The sequence below is a fragment of the Scylla paramamosain genome, chromosome 33 (assembly GCF_035594125.1).
Source record: "Scylla paramamosain isolate STU-SP2022 chromosome 33, ASM3559412v1, whole genome shotgun sequence".
Lineage (NCBI taxonomy): Eukaryota > Metazoa > Arthropoda > Malacostraca > Decapoda > Portunidae > Scylla > Scylla paramamosain.
This window is the reverse complement of record NC_087183.1, coordinates 14,721,137-14,741,267: the sequence shown is the minus strand read 5'-3', so window position 1 is coordinate 14,741,267 and position 20,131 is coordinate 14,721,137. Positions and strand designations below refer to the sequence as shown.

Genomic DNA, 20,131 nt, shown 5'->3' with positions numbered 1-20,131 from the left:
GAAGAGTATAAAAGTGTAAGGAAGAGCAAGAGTGAGAGGAGCGAGGGAATACAGAGCGAGGTGGAAATACAGAAGCAGGCAAGGAGTTCCAGAGTTTACCAGAGAAAGGGATGAATGACTGAGAATACTGGTTAATTCTTGCATTAGAGAGTTGGACAGAACAGGGGTGAGAGAAAGAAGAAAGTCTTGTGCAGCGAGGCCGCGGGAGGAGGGGAGGCATGCAGTTAGCAAGATTAGAAGAGCAGTTAGCATGAAAATAGCGGGAGAAGACAGCTAGAGATGCAGCATTGCGGCTATGAGAGAGAGGCTGAAGACAGTCAGTTACAGGAGAGGAGTTGATGAGACGAAAAACTTTTGATTCCACCCTGTCTAGAAGAGCGGTATGAGTGGAACCCTGTCAGACATGTGAAGCATACTCCATACATGGACGGATAAGTTCTATGTATAGAGTTAGCAGCTGGGGGGATGAGAAAAACTGGCGGAGACGTCTCAGAACGCCTAACTCCATAGAAACTATTTTAGCTAGAGATGAGATGTGAAGTTTCCAGTTCAGATTATAAGTAAAGGACAGACCGAGGATGTTCAGTGTAGAAGAAGGGGACAATTGAGTGTCATTGAAGAATGTTGACACTTTCTGTTAATGAAGGAGTTTTTGGCTAGTTGGAGAACAGACTTGGCGTGGTTCCGGGCAGAAATATAAAATGCATGAGATTCTGGTGATGGAAGGCTCACCTCCTGTACCTCCTGTGGGCCACCTCTCTATCATGTATAGCACGAGAACAAGCTGTGTTAAACCAAGGTTTGGAAGGTTTAGGTCGAGAAAAAGAGTGAGGAATGTACGCCTCCATGCCAGACGCTATCATCTCTGTTATGCGCTCGGCACACAGAGACGGGTCTCTGACAAGGAAGCAGTAGTCATCGCAACGAAAATCAGCAAGTTACCTCCTCAGGTCCCCCAACTAGCAGAGGCAAAACGCAAGAGGCACCTTCGCTTATGGGGATCCTGAGGAGGGATTGGAGCGATAGGACAAGATACAGATATGAGATTGTGATCAGAGGAGCCCAACAGAGAAGAGAGGGTGACAGCGTAAGCAGAAGGATTAGAGGTCAGGAAAAGGTCAAGAATGTTGGGCGTATCTCTAAGACGGTCAGGAATACGAATAGGGTGCTGCACCAATTGCTCTAGGTCGTGGAGGATAGCAAAGTTGAAGGCTAGTTCACCAGGATGGTCAGTGAAGGGAGAAAAAGCCAAAGCTGGTGGTGAACATTGAAGTCTCCAAGAATGGAGATCTCTGGAAAAGGGAATAGTCAGAATATATATATATATATATATATATATATATATATATATATATATATATATATATATATATATATATATATATATATATATATATATATATATATATATATATATATACACACACACACACACACACACACACACACACACACACACACACACACACACACACACACACTAATAATAGTGACTTTCTTGACAGCAGTCGCAGAAGAGATATGCAGCAAAATTTCAAGTAAGAATGAAACTTATCACTTTTATTTTCCTTTAAAGTTTTCCATCAACTGTCCAAATGTTTCATCTTACATGAGACTCGAGTTAGCTGACATAAGTTGGCTGGCACAAATTAGCTGATATTAATTGGCTGACATAAGTTACCTCACATAAGTTGGCTGACATAAGTTGGCTGGACCAAGTTGGCTGACATAAGTTGGCTGGCACAAGTTGGCTGACACAAGTTGGGTGACATAAGTTAGCTGACATAAGTTGGCTGACATAAGTTGGCTGACACAAGTGGGCTGGCATAATTGGCTGGCACAAGTTGGCCGACACAAGTTTGCTGGACCAAGTTGGCTGACATAAGTTGGCTGACATAAGTTGGCTGGCACAAGTTGGCTGACATAAGTTGGCTGGTAAGTTGGCTGGCACAAGTTGGCTGACATAACGTAACATGTATCTGAGGTATTCATCCTTCACCCCAGGAGTCGCTAGGAGGAGGAAGTGGGCGGCCGCTGCTGCTGCCCTTGTTCCCCTGGGTAGGAAGCGATGGGCGGGGCCTGCTCCTTGACCACAAACCGGACTAGCGCAGGGTTTTCCGGCTCTGTCGACGAGTACTCACCCGCCACGGCCTCTATCGGGTAATTGTCTTGGTGACCAGTTCGAACGCCTTGCTGAACGGATTCTTCGGCGTTCCTCTTCTGTGCCCACATGATTATGAATTGTAGCGTTATGGCGGCAACCAGGGAGATGGCTGAAATACGAACACAAGTGCGTGCAAATGGAGGACGTGTTTTGGTAATCACGATGAGGATTTTTACGGTACTTCAAGTTCATTTTTTTTTCTTTTTTAATGTAAAGACACAAGCCAAGGGATAAGAAAAAGGCTAGAAAAAAAAAAAAAAAAAAACACTGAGGTGACATTCCCTAAAAGAGTCAAAAGGATTACCCAAGATCGGAGAGGTGTCTTGCAACCTTCCCCTTGAAATATTGTGAGTGTCGTACTGAAGAAATGACCCCATCTCATTCTCAATAGGATGGTAGATGAATGGAACAGACTCCGTCAGTACAATAGGGAACTTTGATAGGCAAATCCGTGGAGAGGAATGACAGGTGGATACAGGCGTGTGTGTATCCCATGAACTGCCACGTATGGGCCTGCTGGCTTCTTGGGGGATCTAAGTGGGTGCACTTAGACTCTCCTTTACTAATGCTGCGTTACAAACTCCACATTACGGCATCACAGACAGCGTGTTGTTATGTTCCCTCAGTACCTGTCACAAGTCACCCTGCAAACTGCCTGAGCAGCTGATCAACGTGCTGTGAATAATGAACGTGAACAGTGAAGGTGCTGCGAGTAATTAACGTGGATAATTAGAGGGGATGGTAGACTCGATATAAGCGATGGACGTGTCGTAAATAATTGATGAGAAAAATTAATTTGCTGTGAATATTTAAAGTGAAGTATTAACGTGCTGTGGACAGTTAACATGGATGCTTAGCTGTAGTTGACGTGACGTGAATAATGAATGAATATGATTAGCGCAAATATTAACGTGCTTTGAATCATTATCGTCAAAAGAATAACCTGCAGTGAATAGTAAACGCCATGTGAATCTCTGACTTGGATCACTAACCAACGCGTTTCGAGTAATTAACATAACACAAGTGGCGGCAGTGAAGACCTACATCCAATCGCCGCGAAGCAGTAGCCTGAGATGATGCACCCCTTCCTATCGTTCTTGCAAAATTCGTCGATGATCAGGCAGGTTTTGTTGATGCACTTGCCCAGGCAGATACCGGAGGCGATGCCCATGAAGACTGCAACAGTCAACAGGTAAGGAGGTGTCTTGGTGGAGATATACATCCGTCCATGAATCTGAAAAGGATAAAAAATGGGAAAAAGGAACAAAGGGGAAGCGGAGTAGCGTTCACGAAAAAGCTCTGCAATCGTCTTGTTATTGTTGTTGTTGTTGTTGTTGTTGTTGTTGTTGTTGTTGTTGTTGTTGTGGAGCTGTGTGTCTCTGTGTGTTATGGTGTGACAGCCGCGTGTGACTGAAGTAACGGAAAGCCTTCAGAATTATTTGACCTGTGTTTTGGAAATGTTTACTCTTCTTTTATTCTTTATTTTTGTGTGGGTTTCACGCATTACAGAAAAAAAAAAACATAAATAAGCACACCATTGTACAGTCAGTGATTGACGAAGACACATTTTGATATTATAATAAAACAATATTGAAAGGTACCACAATCATTTGAATTGAGAGAAGAATTACTAGAATGTAGGTGTTTCTATATAACCTTCAGTCCCGTGAATGAAGCTTTGGTGCGGGACCCCGAGCACCTTGTTGGTTGTTCGAGTGGCGTTAACTGGTACACCAAGACGCCACAGACACACACACACAAACACTGTGTCGTTCACCTACCGCCCCTCGCACAGGTATAATGAGACGACGCCGACGCATTACAGGTGCGTGCGTAAAGCCACACAATCACCCATCATGAGTGTCTGTCCACCTGTACACAACACATTGCTCCTCCCACGTACGGGCGTTTACCTGTACATATGTCACGTTTATTGCCACCACGGATTCTCACCAACACGTTTTCATGCATGGCCGCGGTGGTTCCTTCGCTGCCTGGGTGAAAGGACACGAAACACGCGGCCAAGGAGAGATGACACCTATTTATAAGCTTTCTCCTACGGCGCCTTCTGCTTGTGTGTAAGATGCGAGGAGTACATTGGGAGGAGAGGCGGCTGGGAGCTAACGGTGATGAGAGAGCAGCAAGTACGACTAAGGGGTGTTATCTGATGGAGCAGTAAAATGTTGTTATCTCATGTGTGAAGTGGTTTGTCAGTGCTTGTTTATTCTACACATTGAAGGTTTCTATAGCGAAGATTGCCTCCTACCATCACTCCAGTGATGTGCGTGTGTGTGTGTGTGTGTGTGTGTGTGTGTGTGTGTGTGTGTGTGTGTGTGTGTGTGTGTGTTTTAAACATGTCACGTGTTCAGTTGTATTGCATTTCATTTCATTGCTTAGTCAGATATTACGTGAGGTTAGTGAGTTTACCTAAGGACATGAGGTGAGACGGTCAGGCTGAGTGAAGTACACCAGTTTTATCGGACAGGTCAGGTTAAGTCATTGTGAGGTTTGTACAAGTTTTGGTTCACTTTTGAGAAGAGTCAATCTAGGATTTTATTCAGACCAGGTGAGTCACAGTTTCTGCCCCACACACTATTAGTACAATTGATAATCCTCACAGTATTAGTGCGGTTCTTCAAAGTAGCGAGGTCATATTTTACAAAATATTTTAGACAATAAGACGATATCTGGCAACTGCTTTGCCTAATACCAGTTCTTCTTTGTCTTTGTAGACCTTTTAATCGGTCCATATTTACATTTGATTTCCAGACATAAAATTCACTGGACTGGGTGACACCACTAGTTGGGCTTACTGTATATAAAGTGTCTAATTGTACAAGTTTGTAAAGGTTTCCAAGCGTTGCACTTGTTTCCACTGGTAACCCTTGACATTGCCGAGTTTCCCAGTAGTGTTCCTCAAGTGGTGATGCAGCGCTGGCTACCTTATCATATCAGTGTTTGATGGTTATGTTGCAATCACGCAGCATCATTATTACTTGCCATTTAGCTAATTAACAACTCGGTTTCAAAGGCATGGGCGCCTGAGGCATGGGCGCCTGAGGCATGGGCGCGTGAGGCATGGGCGCCTGAGGCATGGGTTCCTGAGCCAAGGGTACCTGAGGGACGGCTGTCTGAGGCATGGCCTGTGGGTGTTGCTGATACTGAGGGTAGCCCATACTTGGCAAAACATAAGGTGCAGGATGGGACGCTGCTTGAACGGTGCTCGTGGACACAATCGGACTCCCGTAGTTGGCATAGGGCTGCGAGGGCATAAAGGATGTGGTGGGCGCGGCGTCCCCCATCTTGAACAGCAGCACGATGATCACCACGAGGAAGATCGCTGTGGGCGGGAAAAAAAGTGAATGACAGGTAGGACTGTGACTATTTTGAGGTGCTATAGGCTCTCATAGGTCCGTTTTCAAAGGTCATGCAGGTGACTAACCAGGTTCTCATTGGTCTTTTTCATTGATGTTGCAGATTCATTGTTGAATTATTATTAGAGTCAGAGACAAGACCCTGAAGCGAGAATGCAGTGAAGGAGTGTGGTGCGAGAGGGATTACTGTGAGTGAGAAAAGGATTGATGGGTGATGTCAGGAATGCTGGCTGAACAAAATTCCATCAGGTATGCTAACGGGAAGGCATAACTACTATTAATCAAGTCATCTAAACATCACGTGCAGCTGTTTGATGTTCAATGAGATATGTTTTCTTGTAGTGACAGGACAGTGAAAATAAACCAGAAGTCAGTCGGGCCTTGGTGGTCATCTTGACTCCATTGGCGGCGTGTTGGTCTCGCGTTTACCTTGAGTGTCCTGACAGGAGTTCGATCCCTCTCGAGAGTGTCTCATGGCCAGCTTATCGCTCTTTCAGAACAGCTTCTCGGTCTTACGTGTTCCCTAAATAAGACTTACTACTAAAGCCAGTCAGTATTCCTCCTGTGATGATAAGTGCGGCCTCCGCATTGCAGTCTGGCTCGTAGTAACAGTCCATTCCGAGACCAACACATAGAATGATGAATGAGGCGAGCATCGTCGCCCCGATGGTTATCGTGGGAAGTGAGCTCCGTGGGGTGAAGAGTGAGGGTACTTGGGGTGAGAAGTGCTGGAGGGAACGGCAAGCGGCGGTGCATGCAGTGGGAGGCACAGCTGTGGGCGACAAATGCGCTGGGGAGGAGGAGGAGAGGCGGCGTGGCGCGTTATCGTGACCAAAGATAAGGTGTGTTATTATTAATTTAATAAAAATTGTGGTTAATTCAGTTTATGCTAGTGTGTTACTTTACAGACCGTTGAAAATTAAAACGTACAGAGAAGCAAGCGACCGGTGTTAAAGTCACATTATTTTTCTTTTTATTTATCTTTAAATGTTTAACAATACTATTGAAGAAATAAAGTTCATGATGACCGACTGGCCTTTCTGGACGGTGACTTACCTTCCTTGACATGTCACAAAGATCATACGCAGGACAGGACCAAGACATACAGTGAAGTGTTACATGTGAACTCGATTCGATTGCTTTGCTCATTGGACAGTCAGACGTACACACTATTATAAAAATACACGTGTTTCTTTTTCGCATTTTAATATCAAAATTACACTTCATGTCATAGTGATGTGACCTGACTCGTCTGGCTGGTTGTTAGGTCAGTAGGGCCTTCAGGACAAATTTGAGGCTGCGGGGAGCTGCTGGAGGTGAGGGCTTAAAATGGTGGCAGCGGAGGATAGGTGTTGCTGGGGGGTACTTGTAAAGGCCTGGTTGTCGAATGCGGTGGCTTGAGTCGTCTCAATGGTACCTGGTCTGGGGTCGAAGAAGGGGTGCTGCTGGAGGCGAGGACTTGAAATGGTGGCAGGGGGGGACAGGTGTTGCTGGGGGGTACTTGTAAAGGCCTAGTTGTTTAGCGTGGTGGCTTGGGTCATCTGGTTGGTACCGTGCTGTGTAGTGGACATCTTAAGCTTTACTCTCAGCACGCAGGCAGTTACCTGGATAACCGCTGGAAGAGGGTGAGGGAGTGAAGAGTCAGTTGTAAATGTAAAAAGATACACTTGATTTATGCAAGGAAGGATTGTGTTGTCAAATGGTTTATTTTCTCACAAGGACTATTTTTCAAAGGCCAGTTGGGCTCTCAAAATGTTCTTTCTTCTTTTTTATAAAGCGAAGAATTTGTTAAACTAGATTCTTGAAAACATACTTGAAAACCACAGTAGTTACCACTGCAGCTTGCTAAAAGTATTCAACAGAGGACACCAAAACGTCTAAAGATGCAGACCTGAATCCGCGAATTTGTAATTCAGATTTTTAATATAATTGTCCAACTATTAAAAATAAATAAATAAATAAATAAATAAAATAAAATGAAAAATAATAAAAAAGATAAATAAAATAAAATAATTATAAATGCCAAGGTTTGGGACTTACCGCAACAACCTAACAGCCCGCCTGCGATGTACGCCAGTTTCAAATTTCTTTCCGCACAGTCGACAGAATAACACTTCCTTGACGCAGCGATTATGCCGATGATAAGTGCCAAGAAGAGAAACACACTTGCGAATAGGTTTACGTTAGTAATAGTCTTCTTGGTGACGAAGATTCCACATACCTTGAAAAGAAAATTAATTTCTCTCTCTCTCTCTCTCTCTCTCTCTCTCTCTCTCTCTCTCTCTCTCTCTCTCTCTCTCTCTCTCTCTCTCTCTCTCTCTCTCTCTCTCTGTTAAGAAGTCTGGCCAAAGGCATAAAAATGAGAAAAAAAGGTCCAGCCATGATGGTGCTACCAAATTATAACTGAGAAGAATCAGACACGTGGCCAGTTAAGTTTTCGAGGGTGTCTTGATTCTCAGTGAAGCGCTGCAAGACCTGGGTCCGTGCTGTGAGACCGCTTGGATTCTTATCAGGACTTGTCAAAGGCCACAGGAATGGTGAGTCAGGTTCTTAAGGGGGTGTTTCCCGTGAACCCTTTCAGTACTATAGCATCAGTTTCATCATACTCTCGACATCATTAGATGGTATCGTTAAGTAAAATTATGGTGTTATTAAAGTTATTCAAATTCCAAGGAGTTTTCATAATTTTAATAGCTTAACAACAATTCTGTATTTTTAACAGGCTTTAGCGGAACTTAATGGGTTTTCAAGGGCATTTTCATTAATTAAACACTTTGATAACTAAAAGTTACTTTCAAAGTAAAGATTACTTTCAAAGTTGGTCGTAACTCCTGGAAGTACTCTCAAAGTTGCGAGTTTTCTCCTTGAAGTGCTATCAAAGTGGGCGACGGATAAAAGTACCTCGGAGACACTTTTACAGAGTTAAGAGTGAAGTTTGCTTTCTCAACAAAGGCGGAATATGCGTACATACTTGCATACACATCTGTGTGTGTGTATGTATGTGTGTGTGAAGATAAAAACACTTCTTGAAGTGCTCCTCGGAATACTTCTAGGGGTCTATTAATACTGGCTCTGACCAATCATATCAGAGCCCAGATAGTCTTGAAACACGCGTCCAAATCTAAGAGGGAAGGGGAGAGGACCCACTTACCGAAACCCCTTCAACCATGGCTTAGGTGAGAGGGGCTGCGGATGGGCGGCGAGATCTGCTGGGAGACGAGTGCTGGAGGGAAGAGCGCCGTGATCGATGCAGCGCCACGATAATGCCACGAGAATGCAGATAAGATACCTATTTAGTGATAATAACAGCCTTGTTCAATTTTACGGCGCATGAATTTGGTGTTCGTTAGTAGCGCCAAGACTCTTCTGCAGACTGAACTGCTGCATTTTTATTTATCTTTGTGTTCATTTACTCCCTTTTTCTTTTCACTCTTTGACTCTCGGGGAGTGGCAAGTAGAACGGGATTTTTTAAATTTTCTTTTCTTTTTAATTTCTCCCTCAGCCAGTCTCCTTAAATAAAAAATAAAATAAATAAATAAAACAAAAATCTTGTAACACGAGGGAAAAATAATAATACAATGACACGGTATTGTCCTTCGGGTTACATCAATTCCTTCCCTCCCTTCTTTGCTTCACAGGCCCCTTCAAAAAAAATAAATAAATAGAATAAAATAAAATAAATAAATAAATAAAAATAAATAAATAAAATAAATAGTAAATAATTAAGAAAATAAATAAATAAATAGGATAAGATAAAATAAATAAATAAACAAATAAATAAAAACAAATAAATAAGAAAAAAAACACGCAGGATCTCAAAAAAAAAAAAAAAAAAGCAAGAGTTAACTTTTATTTTCATGTCTCTGGAGAACCTGGTAATGCTAGCGTGGGAGGTGGTGCAGGTTGGCAAGGTCAGAATGCAGTGAGGGAGGGAGACACTGGAGGGATGATAGGGAGATACCACGGGGATAATGAACAGTGAAGGCCTCGAGGTGGACAGGACAGCAAGGTGATGAGGAACACGATGTGGATGAGGTGGTAAATTTTTATGTGTAATAAACAGAAAAATTAGGAATATAAAGGAGTAAGGGCGAGGGGATGGGGGGTCGAAGAGGATGAAGGGAAAATGAAGTGCGTGAAAAATCGGTGTATAAGGCAGCAAGTGTCCGGGAGGAAGTGAAATTGCACGGCTGGCCAAAGAAATGACGTTACATGATGGAGTAATTACAAAACTTTTCCTCCCAGTGGCGTCTTTTTGTAAACTTTAAATTCAGAACATTTTTAAATTTTACTCCTACGTGTAACAGACCACGCAAAGCAGAGGCACAAGACATTCGTGATTTTTTTTCCCCTTTCTTTATTCGACTGAGTTTTGTTGCTAATTGGACCATCGAACAAACACAGGATCGTGAAATATCAGTGTTTATTTTTCACCTTAGTTTATTGTTAAGCGATCGCCAGGAATATTGACGAATCCGGTCCCAAAGTTACGGTTAGCTTCAGTAGGGCGGACTGTGCAGATGTGAGGACGGGTTCATGACAACTGTTGTATTTCCGGGCATGGCGTTGCTGTTCATGACAATGTTGGTCTGTGGTAGCATGGGATGGTCCTTTACATGGCATCTTAAAACTGCGGCACACACCAGGCCGATCACTGAGGAGGAGAGGTGAAGGCATGGAGAAGTGTGAGTGTGGTGAGAACAGTTTCGTTTCAGTGTTATGCATGGCCCCTAACATAACATACTCGTAGCTTAGGATGACCTAACCTAACCTAACCTAACCTAACCTATACATGGCCCCTAACATAACATACTCGTAGCTTGGGATGACCTAACCTAACCTAGCCATACTCAACCTAATTTAATCATGTTTAACCTAATCTTACTTAAAATAACCAAACCTAACCTAACCTCAAATAACCAAACCTAACCTAGCCTAACCTAACCTAACCTAACCTAACCTAGTCATACTCAACCTAATTTAATCTTGCTTAACCTAATCTAACCTAAAATAACCAACTCTAACGTAGGAAACTAATTCATCCCAACATGACCAAACTTAACACAACATAATTTAACCTAACCTAACCTACCGTAAGCATACCTAACCTAATCTAATCTAGTCTAACCTAACCTAACCTAACCTGACATAACCTAAACAGAACGATCACCATAAAAGAAGAAGGGAGATGAAAGGGAAAGATGCGTATTTTGTGAAAAAAAGATCTGTTTTAGCTTAATAAGACCTAACCACACGTATTCTAACTGGTTAACCAAATTTAACCAAATTTAACTTAACGTAACCTAACGCAGCATAACACCACAAAGAACATAATCTTAAACTTTGTAAAAAAAAAAAAAACATTCAGGTTAAAGCCGTGTTGTCAAACTTACCTGAGAATCCCGTCAGCACGCACCCATTGATGAAGAGTGGGTCATCAGGATAGTTTATGCTCAACCCCATCGCGACAGTGGAGAGGATGAGCAGCATTAGCAGGACTACAACGGCGATGTTCAGATTCCTCCCGGTGATAAAAGTCCCACACACCTGAAAAAAAAGTAAAAAAAAAAAAAAAAATAAATAAATAAATAGAATAATGAAACTACGAGACCCGGACAGTGACGCGCCTGCACACGTGATGCATTTCACACTTGTACTGACTCGAGGCGAGGGCGGCCATCCGCACCCACTCCACCTGCCTGTTTAGGAATGACTCATGTAAACTATATATATATATATATATATATATATATATATATATATATATATATATATATATATATATATATATATATATATATATATATATATATATATATATTAAGAATATATCAGATAAAAATTTCTAAATCCGGACCTGTAAAAAAAAAATAAAAATTGAAAAAAATTTGCGATAAAAATTTTTCATCAGAGGATACAGATGATGATATGAAAAGTACAAGAAGAATTTTGATATAAAAAGTATGTGTGAATCGAAAAAAGTGTGTTGTTTTTAACTGTTATCATGTTTTTTTGTTAAGTTAAATATGACTATTGTCTGTACCGCACTCCTAAAAACTCAAAAGACGATTTTACATATGTATAATGGTTTTTCTTTAAGTAGAAAATATATCCGTATTATCTTAAAATTTTCTAAATCGAAAATTTCCAACTTTTTTTTTTTTAAATGCAGGTCCGAACTTGTACAAAGGACTGAAAAAAAAAATGCGGTAAAGATTTTTCATCTAAGATTACATAGGATTGAATCGTGAAAAGTAGAAAAAACAAATAATATAAAAAGTATACATCAATCGAAAAAGTGCATTGTTTTTAAATGTCTTCCTTTTTTTTTTTTAAACTGAAATATGGTTATTATCTGTACCGCATCCCCAAGAACCCAAAAGAATTGACAAAAGATTTGACATATGTATAATAGCGATGTCACACTGAAGGGACGCCAACCTACCGTTGTACCCTGAACCATGGCTGCGGGGGTGGGGGGAGGGGCGGGAGGATCCTGCAGGAGGAGTTGTTGTACCACACGAAGTATCCTTAGACTGTTATAAGGCAGGAGATGTCGTCGCGTGGCGTGACGAGGTGTGGTGTGGCGGCGTGGTGGTTGTGTAGGGATGGAAAGGGTGTACTGAACAGTATTGACAGTCCCTCACTCAGAGATGTATGATAACGTCTGATATGTTACCCAGGATCGCTGTGCTTATCTCCAGTCTTCATGAGGGCAATACCAGGAATTTTTTATTTTATTTAATCTTATCTTATATATACATATATATATATATATATATATATATATATATATATATATATATATATATATATATATATATATATATATATATATATATATATATATATATATATATATATATATATATATATATATATATATATATATATATATATTATTTTTTTTTTTTTCTTCTCGTAAGCGTCCTCAATTACAGCGTCAGCCTCCTAATTACAGCGTATTCACACACACACACACACACACACACACGCGCACACACACACACACACACACACACACACACACACACACACACACACACACACACACAAAGAGAGGGGGGGGGGGTAAAATATTGTTAGCTTTGCCAACGTAAGCTTTATTATCATATGCTCTAAATTGTACATGGTTAAAGAAAATGGCACATGGAACACTCAGACCACCTCGAGCAGGAGTGATGGACGGAGTGGTTTAATGAGTGGCTGCAATTAATGGCTGCAGGTTTGTCTTCTGTCCTGCAAAACTGTGTACGGCGACTCAAGTGAAGCATTGTGTCTTGGTGGCATTACCTGCTCAAGGTGACAGACGTTCATGTGTGTGTGTGTGTGTGTGTGTGTGTGTGTGTGTGTGTGTGTGTGTGTGTTGTCGTGACCGGGATGCTGCACAGTTCCTCTACCTACTGGATATCAATTCTCAAGTAAGTTCTTTTAATTTAATGAATACTATTAATACAGAGAGCATATCCAGTACGTCGCCAGCAAAATAACTGGCTTTATACAATCATACTTTTCCTTGCCAGTGATAATAATTACAAGATCCTCATCTTCAATCAATATTCAAGAATAACTGTAATCTTCTTACACAAAATACACACGGCGTGGTATCAATTATCAATAAATTCTTTGATCCTCGTACAGGAAAACATGCACAGTGTCTGCGCTACGACGATTTACGCAGTTACCACTCAGTAAAGAAGCACGCATGATGTCGCGTCTCTGCTTTTCACACAATGAATATTCGGTCAGGAAAACACATAATAGCGTCACATTAATACAATTATAATTCAGTAAGAAAAGCACACACAACACAACACAACACATCCATTACAAAACATAAACATGTGCATGGATCAAAATAATTAACGTACATTCTGATATTATTTCTCCCGCCAACTAATCTTGAGATAATTGATTTCAAAACTGCATTACAACTTATAAGCTCCACTTTCTTCACGTGATGCCCTCCTTATCGCCCCAGGCCATCCATCCTCAGGCCAAGCCTCTCATATCTCTGATCTCTCTCCGCTACTCTGCTACCTCTGCTACCTCTACTACCTCTACTACTGATTTATCATTTATTGACATGACCTGATATGCCCTAGTTTGTTACAGTTTTCCCTCAAAAAGCTATTTCCATGTTAAGATAAAAATTCCCATACACACACACACACACCACACACACACACACACACACACACACACACACACACACACACACACACACACACACACACACACACACACACACACACACACACACACACACACACACACACACACACACACACACACACACACACACACACACACACACACACACACACACACACACACACACACACACACACACACACACACACACACACACACAGTAACAATGAACACGCTGGAAATATTTATGCAATGCACGCAGCACCAGGGATTGCTGAGGTTAGCTTTGATTGGGCGGGCTTTGCAGCTGTCATGACTAGTTCGTGACGATCGCCGTATTTCCGGGCATGGCGAGGATGTGCGGAACATTCATGGTCTGCGGCAGGATGGGCTGGTCCTTTAGCTGGCATTGCAGCACTCCGGCAAATATCAGGCCGAGCACTGGGGAGGAAAAGAGGTGAAGTGAGATGTGTGGATGTTGTAAGGAGAGATTCATTTTGGCTTTACTCATGGAACCTAACGTAACATAAACGTAACGTAATGTGACAGAGTAACCATACCTAACCTAACATAACACTGCAAACATAACCTCAAATTTCGTAGATGAAAGAATTTTTCACTTCGTAGCTGTAAAAAAAGAAAAGAAAAACGCATTCAAGTTACTTAGTGTGATGGTGTGAGACTTACCTGAGAATCCCACCAGCACGCCGCCGTTGATGATGAGGGTGTTGTGTGTGGAGACGCAGGAGTGATAGCTGTAATCGTATATACCAAGACACGTCATGCCCGCCCCGATCCCGATACTGATGCAGCCAAAGATGAGCAGACACACCAGGATTCCAGTCATGAAGCCCAAAGTCCTCCGAGTGACGAAGGTCCCACACACCTGAAGAAAAAAAAAAAAAAGAAAAAAAAGAAACTGTGAGACCCGGACAGTGACGCACCTGCACGCGAGATGCACTTCACACCTGTACCGAGTCCAGGCGAGGGGGGCCACCCAATACCCACTCCACCTGCCTGTGTAGAGGAATGACTCTTGCAACCCAGCAGGCTGGCGGAGGAGCATTAATAGAGGGAACACCTGGACGAGGTAGTCATGCCGCCTTCACTCCCACACTGTTTTCCTCTTCTTTCCCCGAGTCTCAAATCCCGTGACCTGCGGACAGTCTCCTTATAAAAAGTTGACAGGTCTGAATTGTTGGCAGACCACGTGACTTGAGATTGCAGGGCAGCGCTGAACACAGCGGCAGTAAGTGCGGCACGTTGCCGTTGCTTGACCTGTGGCCACGACTGTACCTAGCGGGGCGTGGCTGATGCAGCACACCCTCCAGCCATGAACAGGACGCGGATACAAGCACAGCGGCAGCACACTGCTGTTTTCAAGTACTAAGGATAACTCTTAGTCGTAATCAAGAGGTTCTACATGTATGAATCCCTTAACTTTTTTTTTTTTTTTTTTTATGTAGGAAGGACACTGGACAAGGGCAACAAAAATCCAATAAAAAAAATGCCCACTGAAATGCCAGTCCCATAAAAGGGTCAAAGCAGTACTAAACAATTGATGAATAAGTGTCTTGAAACCTCCCTCTTGAAGGAATTCAAGTCATAGGAAGGTGGAAATACAGAAGCAGGCAGGGAGTTCCAAAGTTTACGTGAGAAAGGGATGAATGATTGAAAATACTGGTTAACTCTTGCGTTAGAGAGGTAGACAGAATAGGGATGAGAGAAAGAAGAAAGTCTTGTGCAGCAAGGCCGTGGGAGGAGGGGAGGCATGCAGTTAGCAAGATCAGAAGAGTAGTTAGCATGAAAATAGCGGTAGAAGACAGCTAGAGATGCAACATTGCGGCGGTGAGAGAGAGGCTGAAGACAGTCAGTTAGAGGAGAGGAGTTGATGAGACGAAAAGCTTTTGATTCCACCCTGTCTAGAAGAACAGTATGAGTGGAACCCCCACCCCCAGACATGTGAAGCATACTCCATACGTGGAGGGATAAGGCCCTTGTACAGAGTTAGCAGCTGGGGGGGTGAGAAAAACTGGCGGAGACGTCTCAGAACACCTAACTTCATAGAAGCTGTTTTAGCTAGAGATGAGATGTGAAGTTTCCAGTTCAGATTATAAGTAAAGGACAGACCGAGGATGTTCAGTGTAGAAGAGGGGGACAGGTGAGTGTCACTGAAGAAGAGGGGATAGTTGTCTGGAAGGTTGTGTCGAGTTGATAGATGGAGGAATTGAGTTTTTGAGGCATTGAACAATACCAAGTTTGCTCTGCCCCAATCAGAAATTTTAGAAAGATCAGAAGTCAAGCGTTCTGTGGCTTCCCTGCGTGAAATGTTTACCTCCTGAAGGGTTGGACGTCTATGAAAAGACATGGAAAAGTACAGGGTGGTATCATCAGCGTAGGAGTGGATAGGACAAGAAGTTTGGTTTAGAAGATCATTAATGAATAATAAGAAGAGAGTGGGTAACAGGACAGAACCCTGAGGAACACCACTGTTAATAGATTTAGGAGAAGAACAGTGACCGTCTACCACAGCAGCAATAGAACGGTCAGAAAGGAAACTTGAGATGAAGTTACAGAGAGAAGGATAGAAGCCGTAGGAGGGTAGTTTGGAAATCAAAGCTTTGTGCCAGACTCTATCAAAAGCTTTTGATATGTCCAAGGCAACAGCAAAACTTTCACCAAAATCTCTAAAAGAAGATGACCAAGACTCAGTAAGGAAAGCCAGAAGATCACCAGTAGAGCGGCCTTGACGGAACCCGTACTGGCGATCAGATAGAAGGTTGTGAAGTGATAGGTGTTTAAGAATCTTCCTGTTGAGGATAGATTCAAAAACTTTAGATAGGCAGGAAATTAAAGCAATAGGACGGTAGTTTGAGGGATTAGAACGGTCACCCTTTTTAGGAACAAGTTAAATGTAGGCAAACTTCCAACAAGAAGGAAAGGTAGATGTTGACAGACAGAGCTGAAAGAGTTTGACTAGGCAAGGTGCAAGCACGGAGGCACATTTTTGGAGAACAATAGGAGGGACCCCATCAGGTCCATAAGCCTCCCGAGGGTTTAGGCTAGCGAGGGCATGGAAAACATCATTGCGAAGAATTTTAATAGGTGGCATGAAATAGTCAGAGGGTGGAGGAGAGGGAGGAACAAGCCCAGAATCGTCCAAGGTAGGGTTTTTAGCAAAGGTTTGAGCGAAGAGTTCAGCTTTAGAAATAGATGTGATAGCAGTGGTGCCATCTGGTTGAAATAGAGGAGGGAAAGAAGAAGAAGCAAAGTTATTGGAGATATTTTTGGCTAGATGCCAGAAGTCACGAGGGGAGTTAGATCTTGAAAGGTTTTGACACTTTCTGTAAATGAAGGAGTTTTTGGCTAGTTGGAGAACAGACTTGGCATGGTTCCGGGCAGAAATGGTTCCGGGCATGGTTCCGTGCATGAGATTCTGGTGATGGAAGACTTAAGTACCTTTTGTGGGCCACCTCTCTATCATGTATAGCACGAAAACAAGCTGTGTTAAACCAAGGTTCAGAAGGTTTAGGACGAGAAAAAGAGCGAGGAATGTACGCCTCCATGCCAGACACTATCACCTCTGTTATGTGCTCAGCACACAAAGACGGGTCTCTGACACGGAAGCAGTAGTCATTCCAAGGAAAATCAGCAAAATATCTCCTCAGGTCCCCCCAACTAGCAGAGGCAAAACGCCAGAGGCACCTTCGCTTAGGGGGATCCTGAGGAGGGATTGGAGCGATAGGACAAGATACAGATATGAGATTGTGATCGGAGGAGCCCAACAGAGAAGAAAGGGTGACAGCATAAGCAGAAGGATTAGAGGTCAGGAAAAGGTCAAGAATGTTGGGCGTATCTCCAAGATGGTCAGGAATACGAGTAGGGTGTTGCACCAATTGCTCTAGGTCGTGGAGGATAGCAAAGCTGTAGGCTAGTTCACCAGGATGGTCAGTGAAGGGAGAGGAAAGCCAAAGCTGGTGGTGAACATTGAAGTCTCCAAGAATGGAGATCTCTGCAAAAGGGAAGAGGGTCAGAATGTGCCCCAATTTTGTAAGTTAAGTAGTCAAAGAATTTCTTATAGTCAGAAGAGTTAGGTGAGAGGTATACAGCACAGATTAATTTAGTTTGAGAGTGATTCTGTAGTCGTAGCCAGATAGTGGAAAACTCGGAAGATTCAAGAGCGTGGGCACGAGAGCAGGTTAAGTCATTGCGCACATAAACGCAGCATCCAGCTTTGGATCGAAAATGAGATTAGAGAAAGTAGGAGGGAACAGAAAAGGGGCTACTGTCGATTGCCTCACACACCTGAGTTTCAGTGAGGAAAAGAAGATGAGGTTTAGAAAAGGAGAGGTGGTGTTCTACAGATTGAAAATTAGATCTTAGACCGCGAATGTTGCAGAAGTTAATGAAGAAAAAGTTGAGGGGGGTTGTCAAGACACTTAGGGTCGTCGACAGAAAGGCAGTCCGACCTGGGGACATTTATGGTCCCCTCCCCAGATGGGGACTCCGAGGCTGGTGTAGGAGTAGCCATGATGATTTTATTTTATTTATTTATTTTTTTTTGAGTGAAGGGTGTGTGTGTGTTATTAGGTGCTTGTAGTTTTGTGTAGAGGATGCCAATGCCACTGTTATTTTATTTCAGTACTGTGTACAGTGTTACGAATCAAAAGCTACAAGCACGAAAAAGAAATTACTAAATACTCGATAGCACATTTTGCTTTGAGTGCAATCTTTCAAGTTCGTGATGTAGACACAAGGCCATTACGTACGCGGCTAACCACTCAGGCTTGCGCTCAGATCACCCTTGTGCTGCGCGGAATAATAAAGGTGAATTATCTTTAAGTAAACCTTTGATGTCACACTGAAGGCACGCCAGCAACCTACCGTAGTACCCTGAACCATGTCTCTGAGGGGACGGAAGGATCTTGTAGGACTTGTACCACACGAGGTATCCTTAAACTGTTATAAGGCAGGAAGTGTCGCGGTGTGACGTGGAGTGGTGGATGTAATGGGGTGGAAAGTGTGCATTGAAGGCTGTTGGCACGCTCTTGTTCCGTGAGGCATGATAACACCTGATATGTTGTCCAGAATGTTATCGCTGTGGTTATCTCTGATAGGGAAATACGAGGAGATAAGTTTGTTGTTGTTGTTGTTGTTGTTGTTGTTGATGTAAGTCTCAAACGTGCCTCCAAACTGCTGCGTATTCCAGTGACATGACACACACACACACACACACACACACACACACACACACACACACACACACACAGAACACAGAAAGAGAGAGAGAGAGAGAGAGAGAGAGAGAGAGAGAGAGAGAGAGAGAGAGAGAGAGAGAGAGAGAGAGAGAGAGAGAGAGAGAGAGAGAGAGAGAAAGACAGACGGAGAAAGATAAACAGACGGAAGTTTTACCCTTTTCAGAACATAAAGATCCACACAGCCGTACCTAAATCACAAAACGTGTCTGCTTCTCCCAACACATGGTGCCTTGTTCAAGTAATACAGTTCCCGCGCTTGCCACCAGATGGGAGGAGTGACTGTGCTTCTGTGCGTTAGAGCTGGACCGGACATTCCTCGCGATAAAAGATAAGGAAAACTCAAGTAAATCCAAGAAAATCGCAGAAAATCAAAGAAAATTCAAGAAAAAAATAAAGAAAACGTAAGAAATCCTAAGATAACTCCAAGAAAGTCCAAGAAAATTAAAGAAAGAAGACCCAAGAAAAACCCAAGAAAATCTAAGAAAACTCAACCTCTTCCGGGCACTTTCTTCCCTTAGACTTGACCCTCTCCAGGACCCCGAGCACCTGTCAGAACACCTTGACATGGTAAAGGCAATTGTTTTGGGGGATGGCGGGGGGGAGTTCATTGGGGGAAAGGGGATGACAGGAGGCAGCGGCAGTGCTTCTGATGGTGAGCTGAGCACGTAGGGTGTTTACGTCAATATAATCCATCCTTTATCTTTTCTGTGGGTTACGTAAGATGGCTGCAAAGATAAGGCAGAATAAAAAATAATAAAGAAGTTGCTGTTACCACTTGCTCTAAGATGGCGGGTCGGCCTACACTCAGTTCCCAGTTGGTACATCCCTAGCAAGTCTCCATTTCACTACACCTCGTTGCTTAAGTAGTAGAGAAGCTCCAGCCCCAGCAGCAGCCTCTGTCCTTCCTTGAGGCCCTCCCGCCCCGCCGCAGCCATAGTTCAGGGTGTCACTGTAGCTGGGAGGCGCCCCTTCAGTGTGATATCAAACTGTTACTTCATTTAGTCTGTTTATTATTTCATGTAACAAGTTAAGGATGATGTTAGAGTAAGTTGAGTATTTAAAGAACACTCCTTGCTTATAAGTCATCCTTAGTGCGTGAAAACAGCGGTGTGCTGCCACTGTGCTTGTATCCGCATCCTTTTCGTGGCTGGAGGGTGTACTGCACCTGCCACTCCCTGCC

General features: G+C 43.0%; 3 protein-coding genes across 6 annotated transcripts; all 3 read right to left on the bottom strand.

Annotated features, from left to right (window-relative positions):
* Positions 1 to 1,545: 1,545 nt before the first annotated feature.
* Positions 1,546 to 8,957, bottom strand: LOC135089737 (uncharacterized). 4 transcript variants are annotated; one of them, XR_010261616.1, is made up of 4 exons: positions 6,077 to 6,363; positions 4,118 to 5,504; positions 3,209 to 3,398; positions 1,546 to 2,273 (listed from the first exon to the last, which is right to left on the bottom strand). XR_010261616.1 is itself a non-coding variant. In XM_063985718.1 (3 exons), exons 1-3 carry the CDS (start codon positions 8,705 to 8,707, stop codon positions 2,011 to 2,013), a joined length of 471 nt encoding a protein of 156 aa, XP_063841788.1. In that variant the 5' UTR covers positions 8,708 to 8,957; the 3' UTR covers positions 1,546 to 2,010. The 4 variants fall into 4 exon arrangements, 3 of the variants coding, with proteins under 3 accessions (XP_063841788.1, XP_063841789.1, XP_063841787.1); XM_063985718.1 differs by lacking the exons at positions 4,118 to 5,504; positions 6,077 to 6,363 and adding an exon at positions 8,690 to 8,957; XM_063985719.1 differs by lacking the exon at positions 6,077 to 6,363 and having other exon boundaries at positions 4,118 to 4,321.
* A 417-nt stretch (positions 8,958 to 9,374) lies between these two features.
* Positions 9,375 to 12,206, bottom strand: LOC135089741 (uncharacterized). The gene is made up of 3 exons (XM_063985723.1): positions 11,985 to 12,206; positions 10,933 to 11,086; positions 9,375 to 10,193 (listed from the first exon to the last, which is right to left on the bottom strand). Exons 1-3 carry the CDS (start codon positions 12,000 to 12,002, stop codon positions 10,039 to 10,041), a joined length of 327 nt encoding a protein of 108 aa, XP_063841793.1. The 5' UTR covers positions 12,003 to 12,206; the 3' UTR covers positions 9,375 to 10,038.
* A 420-nt stretch (positions 12,207 to 12,626) lies between these two features.
* On the bottom strand, positions 12,627 to 18,738 carry LOC135089736 (uncharacterized). The gene is made up of 3 exons (XM_063985716.1): positions 18,578 to 18,738; positions 14,381 to 14,579; positions 12,627 to 14,134 (listed from the first exon to the last, which is right to left on the bottom strand). Exons 1-3 carry the CDS (start codon positions 18,593 to 18,595, stop codon positions 14,010 to 14,012), a joined length of 342 nt encoding a protein of 113 aa, XP_063841786.1. The 5' UTR covers positions 18,596 to 18,738; the 3' UTR covers positions 12,627 to 14,009.
* Positions 18,739 to 20,131: the final 1,393 nt, after the last annotated feature.

Excerpts from the sequence above, each read along its gene's own strand:
- LOC135089737 (XM_063985717.1), bottom strand. The coding sequence starts at position 3,984 with ATGCGTCGGCGTCGTCTCATTATACCTGTGCGAGGGGCG. Across the intron at positions 3,399-3,945 it reads TTATACCTGTGCGAGGGGCG|ATTCATGGACGGATGTATAT; the intron begins GTAGGTGAACGA and ends TATCCTTTTCAG. Across the intron at positions 2,274-3,208 it reads CTGCTTCGCGGCGATTGGAT|CCATCTCCCTGGTTGCCGCC; the intron begins GTAGGTCTTCAC and ends TTCGTATTTCAG.
- LOC135089741 (XM_063985723.1), bottom strand. Across the intron at positions 10,194-10,932 it reads CGTGCTGACGGGATTCTCAG|TGATCGGCCTGGTGTGTGCC; the intron begins GTAAGTTTGACA and ends TCTCCTCCTCAG.
- LOC135089736 (XM_063985716.1), bottom strand. Across the intron at positions 14,135-14,380 it reads CGTGCTGGTGGGATTCTCAG|TGCTCGGCCTGATATTTGCC; the intron begins GTAAGTCTCACA and ends TTTCCTCCCCAG.